The sequence below is a fragment of the Bolinopsis microptera genome, chromosome 3 (genome assembly GCF_026151205.1).
Source record: "Bolinopsis microptera isolate Bmic1 chromosome 3, MBARI_Bmic_1.0, whole genome shotgun sequence".
NCBI classification, from domain to species: domain Eukaryota; kingdom Metazoa; phylum Ctenophora; class Tentaculata; order Lobata; family Bolinopsidae; genus Bolinopsis; species Bolinopsis microptera.
This window is the reverse complement of record NC_087074.1, coordinates 13,662,146-13,684,550: the sequence shown is the minus strand read 5'-3', so window position 1 is coordinate 13,684,550 and position 22,405 is coordinate 13,662,146. Positions and strand designations below refer to the sequence as shown.

Genomic DNA, 22,405 nt, shown 5'->3' with positions numbered 1-22,405 from the left:
CTTAGCAGTGCATTGGCAAATGAAAACCTACCAGTCAAAATAAACATTTCTTAATTCTTATAAAATGATCCTTTTTTTACAATTAAGTCAGAAACAGCGTGCACAGAGTTAGTTTTCTTCCCAACTTCATATATATGAATGTTCCAAACTTCTAGCATGCATTTTCTGGTGGCGTAGTAAATTCGACTTTTTAGCTGTTGTATATAATGAACAATCTGGACATTTAAATGGTTTCTCTCCTGAGTGAGTAATCATATGTGCTTTGAGACGTGATTTCTGAGCTGCTGCAAACAAACAATCTGGACATTTAAATGGTTTCTTTCCAGAGTGAGTCTTTAAATGATCCAGAAGAGTATATTTCCGAGCTGTTGCATATGAACAATCTGGACATTTAAATGGTTTCTCTCCTGAGTGAGTCTTCATATGTACTTTTAGGTGTGATTTATTAGCTGTTGCATATGAACAATCTGGACATTTAAATGGTTTCTCTCCAGAGTGAGTCTTCATTATATGTGCTTTGAGATGTGATTTCCGAGCTGCTGCATACAAACAATCTGGACATTTAAATGTTTTCTCTCCAGAGTGAGTCTTTAGATGACATTTGAGGTGTGATTTATTAGCTGTTGCATATGAACAATCTGGACATTTAAATGGTTTCTCTCCCGAGTGAGTAGTCATATGTGCTTTGAGATGTGATTTCCGAGCTGCTGCATACGAACAATCTGGAAATCTAAATGGTTTATCTCCCGAGTGAGTCTTTAAATGATCCAGAAGAGTATATTTCCGAGCTGTTGCATACGAACAATCTGGACATTTAAATGGTTTATCTCCCGAGTGAGTCTTGATATGTATTTTGAGTGATGATTGATATGCTGTTGCAAACAAACATTCTGGACATTTAAATGGTTTCTCTCCAGAGTGAGTCTTTAGATGATATTTGAGGTGTGATTTCCGAGCTGTTACATATGAACAATCTGGACATTTAAATGATTTCTCTCCGGAGTGAATTGTTACGTTATATTGAAGAGTAGCATGGATCTTTTCTTGAGGATCGCAATTTTCCAGAGGAATGCAAGGACTGTCTGATCTATTCCTAATTCCAGATCCTTGACCACTATTATTATCACTATCATTTTGAAATTCATCACATTTTGGTATTTTTCGTTTGCCAGAGTTTTCTACATGATCTCTGATATGTTTAATGAAAGTATCCTCCTCCAGAACATTTTTCCCACAAACTGAGCAGAGAAAGCCTCCAGACACTCCATTAATTTCACTCTGCTCCGTTTTTAACTCTGATTTAAGAACATTGTATTTATTTACAACACAACAACCATCTTGTTCCGTAACATAACCATTTTCATGAACAAACCCTCCAGTAAATTCACTAAACAAACTTTGTTCCTCATCCTTTTCTAGTACTTGTAGGTCAGGCTGATAATGACGTTCCCTGACATGTTCAATAAAATACTTCTCATAGAAAAGTTGTTCACCACATGCTGGACATAGAAATCCTCCAGTTTTGCTTCTCAAATCCTCTTCTTCTGTCTTTACTGCGCTTTTAATGTGAGGACATGACATCTTAAAAGTATTCTGGTTAGATTAATCAAATAATTCAAGAGGAAGTTAAAATCGGTAGTAATGTTATCATGAATCAGGAATGCCGTGCATCTATTATAAATTTGGCACTATACAGTGTTTCACAGGATAAATTTTTGATGGATGCATTTAGTCAGAAATGGGAGATTTAAGTCAACATACATTATAAATAATCAAAGAAGACAATTACATTCCAGAAACTACATTTATTAACATGGACATCTTACTATATATAAAGCGAGACGATATATATATAATATATATATTTATACAAATAAAATTTTTCAAACAGTATACACATAATGTCACAATGACCCTATATAAAAGGAAAAACTAAACCCTTCAACAACTCAAAGTTTTGAAAATCACCCTTGGCCTTACGGCTCCAAGTTCAAATCTAAACTGTCTATATTGACAAAGTTCTTTCTCGCCCCTCTGTCTCCCCGGAGAGAAATCACTGTTGTTCTTAAGATTTCAAACCGAAGGCGCTTCCTAATATATCCCACAGCATCCGCATACCTTTGACCTGTGTGGTACTCCATCTTACTAGCCAGCTTCTTCAGCTTCACTAGTCAATACAAATTGAAACGACCAGACAAATGTTTCAATCAATTGACAGATGATTAAACAATTGTGAGTTATGACGGACTTAACTGTATGGGTCAACTACTGAAACTGTATTGTTTACTATCTCATTCATTATACTGGACATGAGATGACGAAGTATCTTGAGCAGCACTTTATACCCCCACTTAGAACTTGATAAGTCACGAACAATAGAATCATCAAAAACCAATACAATAAAACATCTTGATCAATAAATGCCTAGCAGCACCAGACAGCAGCCGTGTACCTTTTTCGACTCCGTGGAGTCCCTGATGGACTTTTGTTAATAATCGGACCAACCTTTCTTTCTCGAAACATGTATCCTATTGTATTTCATTATAGTATTAAGATGTGAAGATATATTAGATATTACAACGAAATAGAGGTATATCAAATTGGCCCTCGATATTAAGGGGGCAGGGGGGGGTCTTTATGAAATTTCTCTCGAAATTGATTTTATAGTTGTTTCTAATAGAGGGGAGTGATATCTATCTGCTACTTTTGGTCCCATGGAAAAATGTTGTTCCTAGCCGAAATTATTGCCGGTCAAAGGTCAGCGCTCATGTGTAATTGTATTGCGCGAGCGATTTTCAATCGCGCGCCCTGAAAATCGAGTCTAATAATCTCCTCCTACATTTTTTGAGCAATCACCTTGAAACTTTCAGGATATGTTCTAAGGACCATTTAGAAACTTTTGCTCGTTTTAGAATTTCGAGATAGGCCTTTAAAAATTTTTTATTCGATTTTGAAAATCTTGGACCTCGTTTTTTGACGATTTTTTCAGGTCCAAGATTTTCAAAATCGAATAAAAATTTTTTAAAGGCCTATCTCGAAATTCTAAAACGAGCAAAAGTTTCTAAATGGTCCTTAGAACATATCCTAAAAGTTTCAAGGTGATTGCTCAAAAAATGTAGGAGGAGATAGATTTTTAGACTCGATTTTCAGGGCGCGCGATTGAAAATCGCTCGCGCAATACAATTAAACATGAGCGCTGACCTTTGACCGGCAATAATTTTTGCTAGGAACAAAATTTTTCCATGGGACCAAAAATATCTGGTAGATATCACTCCCCTCTATCAGAAACAACTATAAAATCAATTTCGAGAGAAATTTCATAACGACCCCCCCTGCCCCCTTAACTATAACCGTGTTGATGGTTTTAAATTTTGTATGTTGTAAATATTTTAGTTTGTGAAGCGTTTACTCCTCCCCCTCAGCAAGACAGTTAGATTGTAGATTAATGATAATAATTGTCAAATGACGTTATATATTATATAACAGTTATAAATGTTCAATAGTTGTAGAGCGATTTCAAGAGTAGTGGTCCACAGGGGTCCGAAAAAGCCGTACAGGCACTTGGGTCCTTATCCTTGTCACTAACCTCAATTGGATTCGGTTTACACAAAACATAAACATTTAGACGTACACATTGACACGATATTTATTAGAAAGCAAAAAGTATAAAATAATGCGTGCGTGCGCGGCTTGAGCCGCGCCGCATAAGAACGGATGCGTGCAGGGGCTGGAGTACGCTTGTATGTAGATTAATAAAATGTTGCATTGTAAATATTTAGAACTGACGATATATTATGATCTAATAGTAAATTTTACAAAGCTGGCTTTGGATTTAGGAAAGATTATAATTTATTTTTTACTTTTACATTAAATTGAATTTTAAATAGAAATCATGTGAATATATTAAAATTTAAAACTTTCAAAACGGAGGCTTATAAATATTATTATATTACACCGCGGCAGAAGGAGTAGGGACCTTTTCACGCGCAGATTGGGAAAATACGGCCATCTCGCTCTTAGACAGCTTGATTAGTGTGTTTATTCGTTTTCATTTGACAAATGAAGTACACCAATGTATTCATAAAGGTTTACACATGATCACACAGAAAGAATTTTAAAAATCGGATAAAATCTGTTAAAATGGTAAAAAGAAACCTCCGCGCATTTGGTAATATTGAACGAATTTGCGCCCATAATTTTTGTCTTCATTAAACAATTTCTTGGCTGATAGACACAATACAAAAATTGTGCAGTTAAGTGTAGAAAGCTGAAATGATTTTCTAACCGTACATATTAAAATTTTTCCTCAAAATTGATGTCTTAAATCACAATAGATACCATATTGAAATCAGTCCGCCGATAAAAATATTACATATCTGGCGCAAATATATCCTACTTAATCGTTGTCGGTTTTTAACACAAATTTCTACAAATAAAGTCTTTATTTCTCCAAATGAGCATAATATTCTATTATACAATTAATATTTGGCAGTTTTGACATTTTAGTAATAAGAAATGTTTCTTTGGTTGATACGAAAAGATAAAGTTTAGTTTTTTCGGCAGAGAACTATAAGAAGTGATTTGTCCGATGTATCTTCATTGTGGGTTATTCACTGAATTAGAAACATTATTTCCATGTCATCATTCATCATCGTTTGGTGCTTTACCATGCTTGCTGATGGAATACAATGTGGGATATTCCGGTTTCAATTATCACCCATTGACTGTCTGTAGTGTCACACGGTTGACGACTAGAGGAACTGAAAATATGTACGACATTAGTTAAAAGTGTAAACAAGAGGAGTCAGAGTATAAACAGTTAAACTGGTATCCAATTAGTATGTCAAGATGGAGTAAAGTGTAGAATAGTAATTGTTTTATGACCGTTGGGCTTGCATTGAAATTAGGCGGGAAAAATTGTGTACACAGCACTGAGGTCCCTACTCCAAGAGGCAAGAAAACGCGCGCGCAAACTTCAAAAGGTCCCGAATCCAGCCGACCAAAATGGTAGTCGATCTCATTGTAGAATTTGACCGTAGAGAAATTTACTAACTAACATTAATTTTGTTAAAACTGCGTTATCATATTTGTTAAACAATCCTCCAAAGTCACAGCAAGTTGTTCATATATTGGTAATCTATTGCAGAAATACCGTATTTCTTGTTTTCGGTCGGAGCAAAACGCAAAATGGGGCAAAATTTCGCAAAAGCTTTAAAGTTTTATATCAGTAAGATGATTTGATTATAAGGCTGTAGGTACCTCCAATCCTACTTAATCCGATTTACTGGTCCAAGGTAAATCGGTGACAAATCGAATCAAATGCGTGTAGATTCGGTTGAATTCTAGCACATTCAAGCACATTTTTCTAATCCTAGGTAGATATAATAACGTGGTCATGGCATTACATGGTAAGTAAATAAAACTTGAGCATAAAGTTAGCTACTATATAGTTGTTAGAAATTACCACAATTGCACTTTTAAACTTCACAACTGAATCACCAATCAATTCTTGTCACTACTTCAAAGTTTTGAGACGGCAGAATGTTGTGAATTGTGCATCCTAAGCTATCACACCAGTTCAATTACACTTCAAAACTTCAAAACTGAATCACCAATCAATTCTTGTCACTACTTCAAAGTTTTGAGACGGCAGAATGTTGTGAATTATAGCTCATATTACACTCCAGTTCAATTACATTTTCTTACTTCAAAACTGAATCACCAATCAATCCTGGTCACTATTTCAAAGTTTTGAGTCGGCAGAATGTTGTTAATCTTGGTTCCTAAGCTATCACTCCTCATCAGACACTCCAGTTCAATTACATTTTCTTACTTCAAAACTGAATCACCAATCAATCCTGGTCACTATTTCAAAGTTTTGAGTCGGCAGAATGTTGTTAATCTTGGTTCCTAAGCTATCACTCCAGTTCAATTACACTTTTAAACTTCAAAACAGAATCATCGATCAATTCTGGTCACTATTTCAAAGTTTTGAGACGGCAGAATGTTGTGAATTGTGAATCCTAAGCTATCACACCAGTTCAATTACACTTCAAAACTTCAAAACTGAATCACCAATCAATCCTGGTCACTATTTCAAAGTTTTGATAAGGCAGAATGTTGTGAATTATGGTTCCTAAGCTATCACACCAGTTCAATTACACTTTTAAACTTCAAAACTGAATCACCGATTAATTCTGATCACTATTTCAAAGTTTTGAGTCGGCAGAATGTTGTGAATTATGGTTCCTAAGCTAATAACGTGGTCATGGTAAGTAAATAAAACTTGAGCATAAAGTTAGCTACTATATAGTTGTTAGAAATTACCACAATTGCACTTTTAAACTTCACAACTGAATCACCAATCAATTCTTGTCACTACTTCAAAGTTTTGAGACGGCAGAATGTTGTGAATTGTGGTTCCTAAGCTATCACACCAGTTCAATTACACTTCAAAACTTCAAAACTGAATCAACAATCAATCCTGGTCACTATTTCAAAGTTTTGATACGGCAGAATGTTGTGAATTATGGTTCCTAAGCTATCACTCCAGTTCAATTACACTTTTAAACTTCAAAACTGAATCACCAATCAATCCTGGTCACTATTTCAAAGTTTTGAGTCGGCAGAATGTTGTTAATTATGGTTCCTAAGCTATCACTCCAGTTCAATTACACTTTTAAACTTCAAAACTGAATCACCGATCAATTCTGGTCACTATTTCAAAGTTTTGAGTCGGCAGAATGTTGTGAATTATGGTTCCTAAGCTATCACTCCAGTTCAATTACACTTTTAAACTTCAAAACAGAATCACCGATCAATTCTGGTCACTATTTCAAAGTTTTGAGTCGGCAGAATGTTGTGAATTATGGTTCCTAAGCTATCACTCCAGTTCAATTACACTTTTAAACTTCAAAACTGAATCACCGATCAATCCTGGTCACTATTTCAAAGTTTTGAGTCGGTAGAATGTTGTGAATTATGGTTCCTAAGCTATCACTCCAGTTCAATTACACTTTTAAACTTCAAAACTGAATCACCAATTAATTCTGATCACTATTTCAAAGTTTTGAGTCGGCAGAATGTTGTGAATTATGGTTCCTAAGCTAATAACGTGGTCATGGTAAGTAAATAAAACTTGAGCATAAAGTTAGCTACTATGTAGTTGTTAGAAATTACCAAAATTGCACGTTTAAACTTCACAACTGAATCACCAATCAATTCTTGTCACTACTTCAAAGTTTTGAGACGGCAGAATGTTGTGAATTGTGGTTCCTAAGCTATCACACCAGTTCAATTACACTTCAAAACTTCAAAACTGAATCACCAATCAATTCTTGTCACTACTTCAAAGTTTTGAGACGGCAGAATGTTGTGAATTATAGCTCATAAGCTATCACTCCAGTTCAATTACACTTTCTTACTTCAAAACTGAATCACCAATCAATCCTGGTCACTATTTCAAAGTTTTGAGTCGGCAGAATGTTGTTAATTATGGTTCCTAAGCTATCACTCCAGTTCAATTACACTTTTAAACTTCAAAACTGAATCACCAATCAATCCTGGTCACTATTTCAAAGTTTTGATACGGCAGAATGTTGTGAATTATGGTTCCTAAGCTATCACTCCAGTTCAATTACACTTTTAAACTTCAAAACTGAATCACCAATCAATCCTGGTCACTATTTCAAAGTTTTGAGTCGGCAGAATGTTGTTAATTATGGTTCCTAAGCTATCACTCCAGTTCAATTACACTTTTAAACTTCAAAACTGAATCACCGATCAATTCTGGTCACTATTTCAAAGTTTTGAGTCGGCAGAATGTTGTGAATTATGGTTCCTAAGCTATCACTCCAGTTCAATTACACTTTTAAACTTCAAAACTGAATCACCGATCAATTCTGGTCACTATTTCAAAGTTTTGAGTCGGCAGAATGTTGTGATTTATGGTTCCTAAGCTATCACTTCAGTTCAATTACACTTGCAAATAAATACTTAATAAATAACAAAAATAAATACTTACTGATTGGACGATAGTCTGCTGCCACTGATCCGCAACTCTCCGCTCCAATCGGTTAATCTGGTGTGCTTGACATTTTGCTAGAAAGGGTAAACCCGGTTAAATGTAATCTGTCACAAAAGGTAAGAAAGGCGTGATCAGAAGTCAAAACTAACATCCTAAGCTACCATTCTAGTTGTGGTTGAAAACGAAGAGACACTATGTAACAAAACTAGATGGCCGAGTGGGCTAAGCTGTCACCATTTGAATAGACGGTCAAGGGTTCGAATCCCAGTGTCAAATAGCTAAAGATATGTGGATCTACCTTACAATGTACAAGTTACACAGTAAAGTGTTATTTTTCTTAGGTGGGGTTGTTTGAAAATGAAACATGTAAATCCAAAATCTGTTATGTCTCACAAAACTGTGGTTCAACAGACCAAGAAATTTAAACCTTATATCCGAACGACGTCCAAGACCCTGTACGTCATGTACAAATTCATTACAATCTTATATGTTTTAGCCTAATTTATATTTCTTAGTTAAGTTAAATCTTGAACAGGCCAGCAACAACTGAATACGGTAATGTGATCGTTTAAGTACAAAGAAAAACAGTGCAATTGACAGTGATAAGAAAGTTAGCGTTGCAAAGATTCAAGAGTCGCAGGAATGATACAAATCATACGTGTCATGATCCAACGCGAATGGCGAAACAAAATTGCGTTGGCACTTATATTTTTACTGGGCCGCGCTCAGCCTGTCATTCCGCCAAATCTTTATTCGTTAATGAACATAATAGCCTGGGGTCCTCAGGTAACTATGCACTGTATTTGTAGATCGTGTCTCTGAGATGATAGCTGACCATAAAAAAGAAGCCAAGAGCCAAGTCAAAAATCATATCAGAACACGATTCAGATTTGATCTGTTAAGAAGTACACTCATTGCACTAAGTTGATTCACGATGTCAATCCTTCGCAGCTCGGTGAGGCACAGTGGTGCATCTCGCCGATCTACCGAAGTGGTTGCGAGAAGCATTATTTGATGCGCGCGCGACCCAGTAGTGCATCGCGCTACAATGCACTAAGAGGAATCAGAGGAAGATCAACGGCCCAGCATCTTGAACTGCATGACATCTCCTTCGACCTCATTCCCCAGAAGACGAGCTTTGAGGTCTCCTAGATTTGTTTATGTAAATTTTGATATTTTACTGTACTATTTTATGTTGTATATAATTTTACGGACGAAATGATCCCAGGGGGACTCCCCGTGTCCACGCCTGAATTCTAATTAAGCTCACGGTCTTTGAATGAGTTGATGAATCCAGATTTTTGGAACATTTTTGGAACATTTTTGGAACATTTTTGGAACATGTCCCAAAATTGTCCCAAAAGTGTCCCATGCATTTATTTGCCCTAATAAGCTCTAAATAGTGCCAAAAATAATTGTAAATGATGGATATAGGTAAAAACTAGGCCTAAGAGCCATCAAAACTCAAATAACATTACCCAGGTTCATGGAATGAACGAAAATGAACAAAAATGAATATTGTCCTAAAAATGCTCAGAACGGTTTAAAATTGGTCGGAAAGTGTTTATATTGGTCCTATGACCACTCAAACCAAGTTTGGGAATCACTGCATGTCTAGAACCGATGTTACCTATGTTCCAAAATGTTCCAATTTTGGGACAATAATCCTCCTGAGAATCCAGATTTTTGGAACATGGGCACATCGAAGTATTGGCTGTATTTAAGTGCTGGGAAGCCTCAATTCGGTTTTCTAAGATGGATATAGGTAAAAACTAGGCCTAAGAGCCATCAAAACTTAAATAACATTACCCGGGTTCATGGAATGAACGAAAATGAACAAAAATGAATATTGTCCTAAAAATGCTCAGAACGGTTTAAAATTGGTCGGAAAGTGTTTATATTGGTCCTATGACCACTCAAACCAAGTTTGGGAATCACTGCATGTCTAGAACCGATGTTACCTATGTTCCAAAATGTTCCAATTTTTTTGAACATGGGCACATCGAAGTATTGGCTGTATTTAAGTGCTGGGAAGCCTCAATTCGGTTTTCTAAGATGGATATTATAGGTAAAAACTAGGCCTAAGAGCCATCAAAACTCAAATAACATTACCCAGGTTCATGGAATGAACGAAAATGAACAAAAATGAATATTGTCCTAAAAATGCTCAGAACGGTTTAAAATTGGTCGGAAAGTGTTTATATTGGTCCTATGACCACTCAAACCAAGTTTGGGAATCACTGCATGTCTAGAACCGATGTTACCTATGTTCCAAAATGTTCCAATTTTGGGACAATAATCCTCCTGAGAATCCAGATTTTTGGAACATGGGCACATCGAAGTATTGGCTGTATTTAAGTGCTGGGAAGCCTCAATTCGGTTTTCTAAGATGGATATAGGTAAAAACTAGGCCTAAGAGCCATCAAAACTTAAATAACATTACCCGGGTTCATGGAATGAACGAAAATGAACAAAAATTAATATTGTCCTAAAATGCTCAGAACGGTTTAAAATTGGTCGGAAAGTGTTTATATTGGTCCTGCAACCACTCAAACCAAGTTTGGGAATCACTGCATGTCTAGAACCGATGTTACCTATGTTCCAAAATGTTCCAATTTTGGGACAATAATCCTCCTGAGAATCCAGATTTTTGGAACATGGGCACATCGAAGTATTGGCTGTATTTAAGTGCTGGGAAGCCTCAATTCGGTTTTCTAAGATGGATATAGGTAAAAACTAGGCCTAAGAGCCATCAAAACTCAATTATATTTATAACATTACCCGGGTTCATGGAATGAACGAAAATGAACAAAAATGAATATTGTCCTAAAAATGCTCAGAACGGTTTAAAATTGGTCGGAAAGTGTTTATATTGGTCCTATGACCACTCAAACCAAGTTTGGGAATCACTGCATGTCTAGAACCGATGTTACCGATGTTCCAAAATGTTCCAATTTTGGGACAATAATCCTCCTGAGAATCCAGATTTTTGGAACATGGGCACATCGAAGTATTGGCTGTATTTAAGTGCTGGGAAGCCTCAATTCGGTTTTCTAAGATGGATATTATAGGTAAAAACTAGGCCTAAGAGCCATCAAAACTCAAATAACAATACCCAGGTTCATGTAATGAACGAAAATGAACAAAAATGAATATTGTCCTAAAAATGCTCAGAACGGTTTAAAATTGGTCGGAAAGTGTTTATATTGGTCCTATGACCACTCAAACCAAGTTTGGGAATCACTGCATGTCTAGAACCGATGTTACCTATGTTCCAAAATGTTCCAATTTTGGGACAATAATCCTCCTGAGAATCCAGATTTTTGGAACATGGGCACATCGAAGTATTGGCTGTATTTAAGTGCTGGGAAGCCTCAATTCGGTTTTCTAAGATGGATATAGGTAAAAACTAGGCCTAAGAGCCATCAAAACTCAAATAACATTACCCAGGTTCATGGAAATGGAATGAACGAAAATGAACAAAAATGAATATTGTCCTAAAAATGCTCAGAACGGTTTAAAATTGGTCGGAAAGTGTTTATATTGGTCCTATGACCACTCAAACCAAGTTTGGGAATCACTGCATGTCTAGAACCGATGTTACCTATGTTCCAAAATGTTCCAATTTTGGGACAATAATCCTCCTGAGAATCCAGATTTTTGGAACATGGGCACATCGAAGTATTGGCTGTATTTAAGTGCTGGGAAGCCTCAATTCGGTTTTCTAAGATGGATATAGGTAAAAACTAGGCCTAAGAGCCATCAAAACTTAAATAACATTACCCGGGTTCATGGAATGAACGAAAATGAACAAAAATGAATATTGTCCTAAAAATGCTCAGAACGGTTTAAAATTGGTCGGAAAGTGTTTATATTGGTCCTATGACCACTCAAACCAAGTTTGGGAATCACTGCATGTCTAGAACCGATGTTACCTATGTTCCAAAATGTTCCAATTTTGGGACAATAATCCTCCTGAGAATCCAGATTTTTGGAACATGGGCACATCGAAGTATTGGCTGTATTTAAGTGCTGGGAAGCATTTATATCAAAATATTGGAGGATTATTAAAACAAAAATATTTGCCCAATAAAATAATTTCTGTTTAATTGTACATAATTCTGAATGCAACTTTAAGACCCTGTTGGAAGACAATATTGACTCTTTGCCACCATTTTTTAACCATTCTGAGTGCTTTGAGGAAAATGTTCATGTTCGTTGTTCATTCCATAAACTTAGGTAATATTATTCGACTTTTGATGGCTCCTCTATAAGGCCTAGTTTTTTTATATCCATCTTAGAAAACCGAATTGAGGCTTCCCAGCACTTCGATGTCCCCATGTTCCAAAAATCTGGATGCTCAGGAGGATTATTGTGACAACATTGGTAACATCGGGTCTAGACATGAAGTGATTCCCAAACTTTCCGACCAATTTTAAACTGTTCTGAGCATTTTTAGGACAATATTCATTTTTTGTTCATTTTCGTTCATTCCATGAACCTGGGTAATGTTATTTGAGTTTTGATGGCTCTTAGGCCTAGTTTTTACCTATATCCATCTTAGAAAACCGAATTGAGGCTTCCCAGCACTTAAATACAGGCAATACTTCGATGTGCCCATGTTCCAAAAATCTGGATTCTCAGGAGGATTATTGTCCCAAAATTGGAACATTTTGGAACATAGGTAACATCGGTTCTAGACATGCAGTGATTCCCAAACTTGGTTTGAGTGGTCCCAGGTCCAATATAAACACTTTCCGACCAATTTTAAACCGTTCAGAGCATTTTTAGGACAATATTCATTTTTGTTCATTTTCGTTCATTCCATGAACCTGGGTAATGTTATTTGAGTTTTGATGGCTCTTAGGCCTAGTTTTTACCTATATCCATCTTAGAAAACCGAATTGAGGCTTCCCAGCACTTAAATACAGCCAATACTTCGATGTGCCCATGTTCCAAAAATCTGGATTCTCAGGAGGATTATTGTCCCAAAATTGGAACATTTTGGAACATAGGTAACATCGGTTCTAGACATGCAGTGATTCCCAAACTTGGTTTGAGTGGTCCCAGGACCAATATAAACACTTTCCGACCAATTTTAAACCGTTCTGAGCATTTTTAGGACAATATTCATTTTTGTTCATTTTCGTTCATTCCATGAACCTGGGTAATGTTATTTGAGTTTTGATGGCTCTTAGGCCTAGTTTTTACCTATATCCATCTTAGAAAACCGAATTGAGGCTTCCCAGCACTTAAATACAGCCAATACTTCGATGTGCCCATGTTCCAAAAATCTGGATTCTCAGGAGGATTATTGTCCCAAAATTGGAACATTTTGGAACATAGGTAACATCGGTTCTAGACATGCAGTGATTCTTGGTTTGAGTGGTCATAGGACCAATATAAACATTTTCCGACCAATTTTAAACCGTTCTGAGCATTTTTAGGACCATATTCATTTTTGTTCATTTTCGTTCATTCCATGAACCTGGGTAATGTTATTTGAGTTTTGATGGCTCTTAGGCCTAGTTTTTACCTATATCCATCTTAGAAAACCGAATTGAGGCTTCCCAGCACTTAAATACAGCCAATACTTCGATGTGCCCATGTTCCAAAAATCTGGATTCTCAGGAGGATTATTGTCCCAAAATTGGAACATTTTGGAATATAGGTAACATCGGTTCTAGACATGCAGTGATTCCCAAACTTGGTTTGAGTGGTCGCAGGACCAATATAAACACTTTTCGACCAATTTTAAACCGTTCTGAGCATTTTTAGGACAATGTTCAATTTTGTTCATTTTCGTTCATTACATGAACCTGGGTAATGTTATTTGAGTTTTGATGGCTCTTAGGCCTAGTTTTTACCTATATCCATCTTAGAAAACCGAATTGAGGCTTCCCAGCACTTAAATACAGCCAATACTTCGATGTGCCCATGTTCCAAAAATCTGGATTCTCAGGAGGATTATTGTCCCAAAATTGGAACATTTTGGAACATAGGTAACATCGGTTCTAGACATGCAGTGATTCCCAAACTTGGTTTGAGTGGTCCTAGGTCCAATGTTAACACTTTCCGACCCATTTTAAACCATTCGGAGCACTTTGAGAAGAATGTTCATTTTCGTTCATTTCTGGTCATTCCATGGGTAATTTTATGCGACTTTTGATGGCTCCTAGGCATAGCTTACGGCTATATCCATCTTAGAAACCGAACTGAGCCTTCCGAGCACTCAAATACGGCCAATACTGCGATGTACCCATGTTCCAAATTTATGGATTCATCTACTGCTTTGAATGACCAGATATTCTCCGACAGTCTGGTTTTATTTCAATACCGCTCCAGCCCATGAAACCTTACTGGTAGGGCTCTAACTTTGAAAATAAAAGAGATAGAAACGTCTGGTTTTCAATTTGACCATTGTTAATGATCTGGCCCGGCGCGCGCTACTTCGTAGCACTTGTCGTCGCGCGCTACTTCGAAGAAATTTAGACGAGTAACATCCGTCAAGTTTTCAATATAATGTTTCACAAGTAAAATAGTGCCTGTGCCGCCTTCGGCGGTCGCGCGCTACTGCAAGCGAAAGGGCTCTGGTTGCTGGTTATTAACGGGTAAAATACTCGTAAAATATCTGTTCCATACGAGTCCAACTCGGCGCGCGTCCTGGCAGGTTGTAAACCTACAAGCTGGTTAGAGCAAATCAATATTGTAAACTGTTTTAATTTACGATGCCAATTCTTCGCAGCTCGGTGAGGCCCAAATAGCGCAGTTCGCTGATCTATTGTAGCGTGATGCACTACTGGGTCCAATAATGCTTCTCGCAACCACCGTATGCAGATCGGCGAGATGCGAAGGATTGACATCGTGAATCAAGCTGATCTAATGAAGCATAATTGAGTGCGCGGCCCGGCCCAGTTACGCATCGCGCTACATTGCTACAAAAACTGTTGTATGAAAACATTTGACACACGCTGTAACCCTTTTTGATCGCCAACCGGTCGGCGTGCACGCGAAGCGTGCACGAGAGGTGGGCAACGTGTAACAAGAAAACATTGAAAAAACATTTATTTATAACTAATAATATTTTTGTCATACGTTGTATGACCCGCCGCGCACGAAGTGCGCGGCTCCCCCTGTATCGTCAGGACGATAGTGAAACGACCGTGGGGGTCGCAACGTGATATATAATTGATGCACGGCCAAGTAGTGCACCATACTTCAATTTAATTGACGATGTCAATTCATGGCAGCTCGGCGCGGCACAGTAGCGCATCTCGACGATCTGTCGCTGTGAGAAGCCTCATTGAGTGCGCGGCGCGGCACAGTAACGCATTGCGCTACAATACTTCAATATAATAGTTCAAATTAGCGCTGCTTGTAGAATTTTTCCCTCTCACTACCATTTGTCAATATGTGTTGGAGACAGAGATGCGAGAAAAATTATTGTTGATATAAACAGTCTAGATCTTAACTTGGAGCCACAAGGCCAAGGGTAATTTTTGATTGTTTAGGAAACTTTTTTAATTCTTAAAGGGTAGATTTTATATAGGGTCATTGTTATATTATGTGTATATTGTTTGAATAATTTCATTATTTAAAAAAAATATGTGTTTTACCTTAATTCTATTTTAACTTTTGAGGTGTGATGCTGCTCTGAGTAAACCAATTGTGTTCACATTATTGCTGTCATATTTTTTTCCGACCAAGACTCAGCACTTTAGTGGATAACTAACCCCATTTATTTATTTATTTTGCATTTGAAAAATGTCAAACAGTATATATATACAATAAATTAAATCAAGTGATGCAATTGGCAGAGCACAATCGTGAATCCTGAGCAATAAATATCATCTATCCCTCGTAGCTCTTCTCCTCAGGTATCAGGTTGAAGGAGACATTGGATATAATTGCGGTCCATGCCTTCTTTGCCTTCCCACGTACACCTCTAACTGCTACTAGCACACTCCTCATTATATCCATACTGGTCTTGGTGGCTATCAACACAGCAAGTCTCCTTATGAAACGTTTGGCCTCAGGTGCCATTCCTCCTGTAGTGGTTAATACAAGGGGGACGAATGACCCTTTCTCCAATTGAAGCGCTCGGTTCATGTACTGATTCTTTTTCTCATTCTCGTGCAGAGTGTAGAGCTGTGGCATGGTCTTTCCTTGATATAAAAAATAATAATAATAATAACTTTTATGTTATAGTGGCACAACAACTTAAAATGCACAGGTGTGCCACGAAAACAGTTCAGGATACAATAAAACCTGAAAAAGCAACCCACATTTATATTCTAAACCAGATAAGGGTGATTAGACTTGATACACTAAATAATCTATATAATGTGTATGCATTTTGTAGTAGAACCAATTAGGGAAAACTAGGATCGAAAAATATTAAGATACAATATTATGAGCACGTTAGATTAGATTAGATTAGATTAAGAATAATGACATAAACATCATCACTAGTTTTAAACATTCTTTCTGATTTCCTCATTATCAGAACTGTGAACATTTCACAGCCTTCGTCATTCAAAACAAACAAATTCTATAACTAACATAATTGTCATAATTTATTTACATATAGTAGAAATTAAACCAATTTTTAGAATCATCCTCTCAAATCGAAAAAATATTTTAAATAATATATAAATTATTCAATCAATATACACATAATATAGCAATGACCCTATATAAAATCAACCCTTTAAGAATTCAAAAAATTCCCTTAACAATCAAAAAATTTTTACCCTTGGCCTTGTGGCTCCAAGTTAAGATCTAGACTGTTTATATCAACAATGTTTTTTCTCGCACCTCTGTCTCCACGGAGAGAAATCACTGTTGTTCTGAGGATTTCAAAGCGAAGGCGCTTTCTTATGTATCCTACAGCGTCTGAGTACCTCTGGCCAGTGTGGTACTCTTACTGGCCAGCTTCTTGACCAGTCTCTCAGCTTCACCACCCATTCCACCAGAAGTCGAGAACACTAAAGGTGTGAAGCTTCCTTTCTCCACTTCAAGAACCCTTGCATTGTAACATCGCTTTTTCTCATTTTCATGGGACAGGTACATTGCTGGTATCGGTTTGCTTACATTGGAGGGGGCTGGGGAATGAAATACCCTTACATCAAAAAATGCCCTCTCTGAAGCATTCCAAATCCATCTTGCAGAAATGTCCAGCCTGGCTTGGTCTCCTAGGACTGTTCCCTTTGGTAACTCTAGACCATCAACTGGAAGAAGAACTGGCTCAGTCTGTACATCCTTGCATTTCACAGTTCTCATTAGTTCTGCAAAGGTGTCTTAAACTAATAAGTTATTTTAAAAGTTTAAAAAGTTAAAAACCCTTAATTAAAAAATAAAATAAAAACAAATTCATGAGATATTTATTCCCTTTCTCTTGGCAACACACGGATTTTTATATAAATATATTGAACTTGTTGCTTCTTCTTTTCGATATAATTTACACCCTCTATTTTTGCTAAAACTATATTTGACACTTCCCAAAAGTTGCCTGTGTCTACTAAATTATTAGTCTTTTTAAATTCTTCTAGATTAATTTTAAAATCAATAACAGACACTGAATTTCTAACAAAAGATGGCAATTTATTCCAAAAGCTGATAACACGCTCTGATAAAAATTATTAGACAAGGTTTTAATATTTCTATCAATATTGTTAGATTTAGTGCTAACAATTTTATCTCCCGATCTACTTAAATTGAAAATATCTTTTCCATACTCAACCAATCCATTTACAATTTTGTAGGCTTCAATCAAATCTCCTCTAACCCGTCTCTCTGCGAGTGTTGTAATCTGTAAGGCATCCAACCTTTCACTGTAAGGAAGTGTTCCAATATCATCAATAAGGCGTGTGAACCTTCTCTGGACATTTTCCAGTTCAATGATAGTAGCCCAATTCCCATGGCAGGCAGGTGGAGACCACAACTGAGCACAATACTCCAAGTGGGGTCTTATTATAGTTTTATAAACATTTCTCATAACGTTAATTTCTCTTATAATGAGATTTCTTGTAACCCATGCAATCATACTGTTTGCTTTACTAATACAACTTTTAATATGTTTCGACCATTTCAAATCTGAAGAAGTTAAAACTCCAAGATCTTTCTCTGCTTCAATACATTCAAGTGTAACACCACTAAATACATATTCTTGAAGGGGATTTTCATTAAATGGAACATGCATTATTTTGCATTTGCTAGGATTAAACTTTAACAGCCACACATTTTGCCAGTTTTGCAAGCTTTCTAACATATTGAAAGTGCTTTCAGTGTCATTGGCATCCATAATAACTTTAAGATCATCTGCAAACAGTTTTGATATACCATTAATACAATCAGGCAAGTCATTGATAAAAATGACAAACAATAAAGGACCTAAAACAGACCCTTGTGGGACGCCTGATAAAACATCACGAAGGTAGGAATATGCTCCACCAACGAATGTCTTAAATCTTCTTCCAGATAAAAAGTCTTTCACAATATCTAAAGTGTTACCACTTATACCCAAATTTCTCATTTTTGTAAGTAGTCTATGATGTGGAACACTATCAAATGCTTTACAAAAATCTAAGTAAAACACATCTACGGGTGCACCATCTTCTAATAGTTCGATGATACATTCTACACTCTCTAATAGATTAGATAAACAAGATTTACCTTCTACAAATCCATGCTGGTTTGGATTTATCTTCTTACTAACAAAACTCATAATATGCCTCCTTACTAATTTTTCATATAATTTACATAAAATGCATGTAAGTGACACTGGCCTGTAATTTAGGGCATCTTTCCGACTACCCTTTTTAATAAAGAGATGTAACATTTGCTGTCTTCCACTGTTCTGGAATTTTTCCACTTGAAGCACATGTTTGAAATAATTTAGTCACAGCAGAAACAAAACTTGAATTATGTTCAAGTTCTTTTAATAATTTAGGATGAATGCCATCTGGCCCTTTACTTTTACTAATATTAATTCTTTTCAGTTCTCTGCCAACATCATCCATTGTTATCTCAATATTTTCAATGTGTAACTCATCCACAACAAAATAACATTCTCTGTTTAAAGGTCCATCTGGTTCTTTGACAAAAACTGAAGCAAAAGCATCAGCCAATACCTCGGCAGTTTCAAAATTACTTTTGGTCAAAGATCCGTCCGGTTTTTCCAGGGATGATACAAAACTTTTTAACACTCTTTTCCCTCTTAAATATGCATAAAATGGCTTCGTTTTATATTTCATACACTGTGTAATTTTTCTTTCATAATTAACTTTACACTTAAATGACTTACTATCAAACTGTCCTTGTTGGTTCAGTGCAATGTTTTCAGATACACTTTAAAAGAGTCCAATGTTGTACAATTCTTAATCTCAAATGGTAGTTCATTCCATAATTTAGGGCCAACTTGAAGAAAGCAACAAATTGAAAAACTTTAAAGTTCTTCTATTAGATTAAGAACTTTCTGAAAAGATCTTTCTCCATATTGTGTATGCACTCTAGGTTCAGTCAAATAGATAAGATGATTATAGTTTGCAAATTTAAACATTGTACTTAAATAATCTGGTCCCATGCCATTATGACATTTATAAACAAGAAGTAATAATTTGTACTGAATTCTGTAACTGATAGGCGGCCAATGAAGGTCTTTCAGAGTATCTCCTAAATGATCATGTTTATATAGTCCTACTGCAGTAGCAGCAGCATTTTGAATAAGTTGAAGCTGATGGATGAGGTAGTCACTGACTCCAAAATAAAGGGCGTTGCAGTAATCCAATTTGCAGGCGATAATGCTATTAACAATAAGGTTAAGCTGAGCTTAACTAAAAAGATACTTTCTTCTGATAAAATTCCTGAGGAGTCTAAAACAATGTTTTTTTAGGGACATGATTTGATATGTGGCGATTTGGGATTGAAAATGTGCACGTCAAAGAAAGTCCTCTCAAATGTGCTCCACACTCCTCTTGTCCCCATTTATTATTTACAGTTAAGAGCTAGATTGTACGTACGTAACGTTCTGGATTTGCTACATGTTCAAAATCACAACGAGGGAGGGACCATATTGTAACAGTGTTTGAATTAATAGCAACAGTTATTTGTACTAATATATGAAGTCATTAATACCTTGAATATTATTATTTTCCATTATTATTTTCCAAAATACTGTACTCACTGATACAATTAAATTACTTGGTATGATATTGGCAATGCGAGAGCCAATTTTCATAAGGGAATTTGTGTGGCCGATCGAAAGGAATCCGGTTTGTAGTTGCATTAGACTTTTAATCTGATCCAACCTAGGTGTCCCTATTGTTTAATTGTGAATTGCTTCGATGGCTAAACATATTTTTTGACCTTGTACCTATTATTTATATTAATTGAATGTTATTTCCAGTTTACACCGTCTAATTTTTAAAGCTTTTTGAAGCTCTTGTCTGAGTGCACTTACGACAGAAGCTGAAGCTTACAACAGGTTTATTTACGGTGGAATAAGCACCCTTAAAATACCCTCCCAGATTTCCTTTAAGTCAGCTCTGTTGATTCAAACCTCAAGGCGAAATGCGGCAGACTGACAATGTCAGAAAAACACTCTTAAAATATGTACTCAAGTTATACATGAAGCTCCATATGATACACTGTCTTTATATCTTATTCCTGCAAGAAGGTAGTAAGAGGAATCACATCAGTGTGAGATCGTTCTGGTCGCCGCTGGACAGGGTACTTCACCCTCAAACCCAGTCCAACAGTGACAAGAGCATCTCGCAGACATACCAATCTCACGAGAAAAGCAAAAAACACGAGTACAATGACAGAGTGCTTAATGTGGAAAAAGCCACCTTCAAATTCAGTCTTCACGCCATGTTCAGAACTACAGGAGGAATTGCATTTGAGGCTTCACAATTCCCGAAACATCTCGCTAAAAAGATCAGCCTTAAGGAAGGCCAAAGATCCTGTGATGTGACGTCTTTTGTCAGACGCAGACTGCGCTTCGATTTACTCAGAACTTGTATAATTTCCATTAGGGGTTAATGAGGTGCAAGAACTCTTCCATCTACAGCAATAAGTGATTTGGACCTTAATCTGATCAACACTCCTAGATCATAAAAGGAGTGTTTGATGGTTGAGGGCCTGAACTGCATGTTGTAAATCAAATCAAATCAATTTTTAGTTGACGGTTTTATAAATACAAAGGGTTTTATTTTCTACCCTGGTTTTAAAAAATTTATACCGTTTTTATGTATTAATTTATAGATGTGGATACTGGCGGGGAGGTGATAATTGTTTGTTTACATTAATAGTGAGCACATGTTAAGCAGGCTGAGGAGGTGATAATTGTTTGTTTACATTTTAGGTCGAGCACATGTTAAGCAAGCTGAGGAGGTGATACATATTTTGTATTATAGAAGGTTTGTAACACTTGTAACGCCTTCTTGTTACCCCCCTTTGAGGACCCCGAATTATTTTCTGAACGAAAGCTCAAAAATAACCGAGAAATCGACCTTCTTATTAACTCATTTTGATGACTGTTTCTGACCTAAAATTGCACGAAAAATCGATTTAGCTAGGTTTCAGAACCTATAAACACTTCCTTATCCCTCAAAATTGATGTTTTATAGTTAATACGACCAACAAGCAACATATATTTTGATCCTTCGGTTCTACTCATGACCTAGATAGTTAAGCTGAACCCGACAGATTGAGGCAATCCTCACCTTAACTGATCAAACTGGTACTAACACAATTTTCAGATATAAATGTTCTTTGCGATACGTTTATTGCAGCTTTGCAACTTGAGTGAAGACCAGAGTACGAAAACACACAGCAGGTAAGCAACTCACTTTTGGTGACTGTTCCTCACGAACATTCTGATCCTGTAACATATGAACAGGGAGATCGTCTCCTTAACAAATCGAACAGGTACTATCACAATTTCCAGAGCACAGCATGATAACAAAGTCAAAAGAAACACAATGAAGGTAGGTTACCAACACCACATTATAACAATCATACTGACAACTGAATTAAATGTATTCTGACGACGGGCAGCCCTGATGTGCTCCGTGGTCCTCAACGAGCGACCACTTGTAATAGAGGTGTTATGTCATGTGACACCGATCCGTCCAATCACAAACAGGAAAAGTGAGCAGATCGATATCGTGTGTTTACTTTCCTTATCTTTATTTGACCCTCTGTTCACATTGTTATCTCTACCACATCTTGACTCGGCAAGGTCCGCGTGCAATATCTGCACCGCGGTAAACACGCCATGATTACGTCATGAACTTGAAATAGTGTGATTGTTGTACACTTATATAATATATAACCGTGCCCATCGCCCACGTACATTACAAACTGTTGGGGGGGGGG

General features: G+C 36.6%; 3 protein-coding genes across 3 annotated transcripts in view; 1 reads left to right on the top strand and 2 right to left on the bottom strand.

Moving 5' to 3' along the window:
- The window catches only part of LOC134812609 (glycine betaine transporter 1-like), a 97,635-nt gene that overhangs the window by 17,306 nt on the left and 57,924 nt on the right, over positions 1–22,405 (top strand). The window lies entirely within an intron of this gene.
- Positions 1–22,405, bottom strand: part of LOC134813598 (uncharacterized) — a 47,612-nt gene that overhangs the window by 14,140 nt on the left and 11,067 nt on the right. The window lies entirely within an intron of this gene.
- LOC134813209 (gastrula zinc finger protein XlCGF57.1-like) lies at positions 44–1,581 on the bottom strand. The gene has a single exon (XM_063820897.1). It carries the CDS (start codon positions 1,579–1,581, stop codon positions 127–129), a length of 1,455 nt encoding a protein of 484 aa, XP_063676967.1. The 3' UTR covers positions 44–126.

Excerpts from the sequence above, each read along its gene's own strand:
- LOC134813209 (XM_063820897.1), bottom strand. The coding sequence starts at position 1,581 with ATGTCATGTCCTCACATTAAAAGCGCAGTAAAGACAGAAGAAGAGGAT.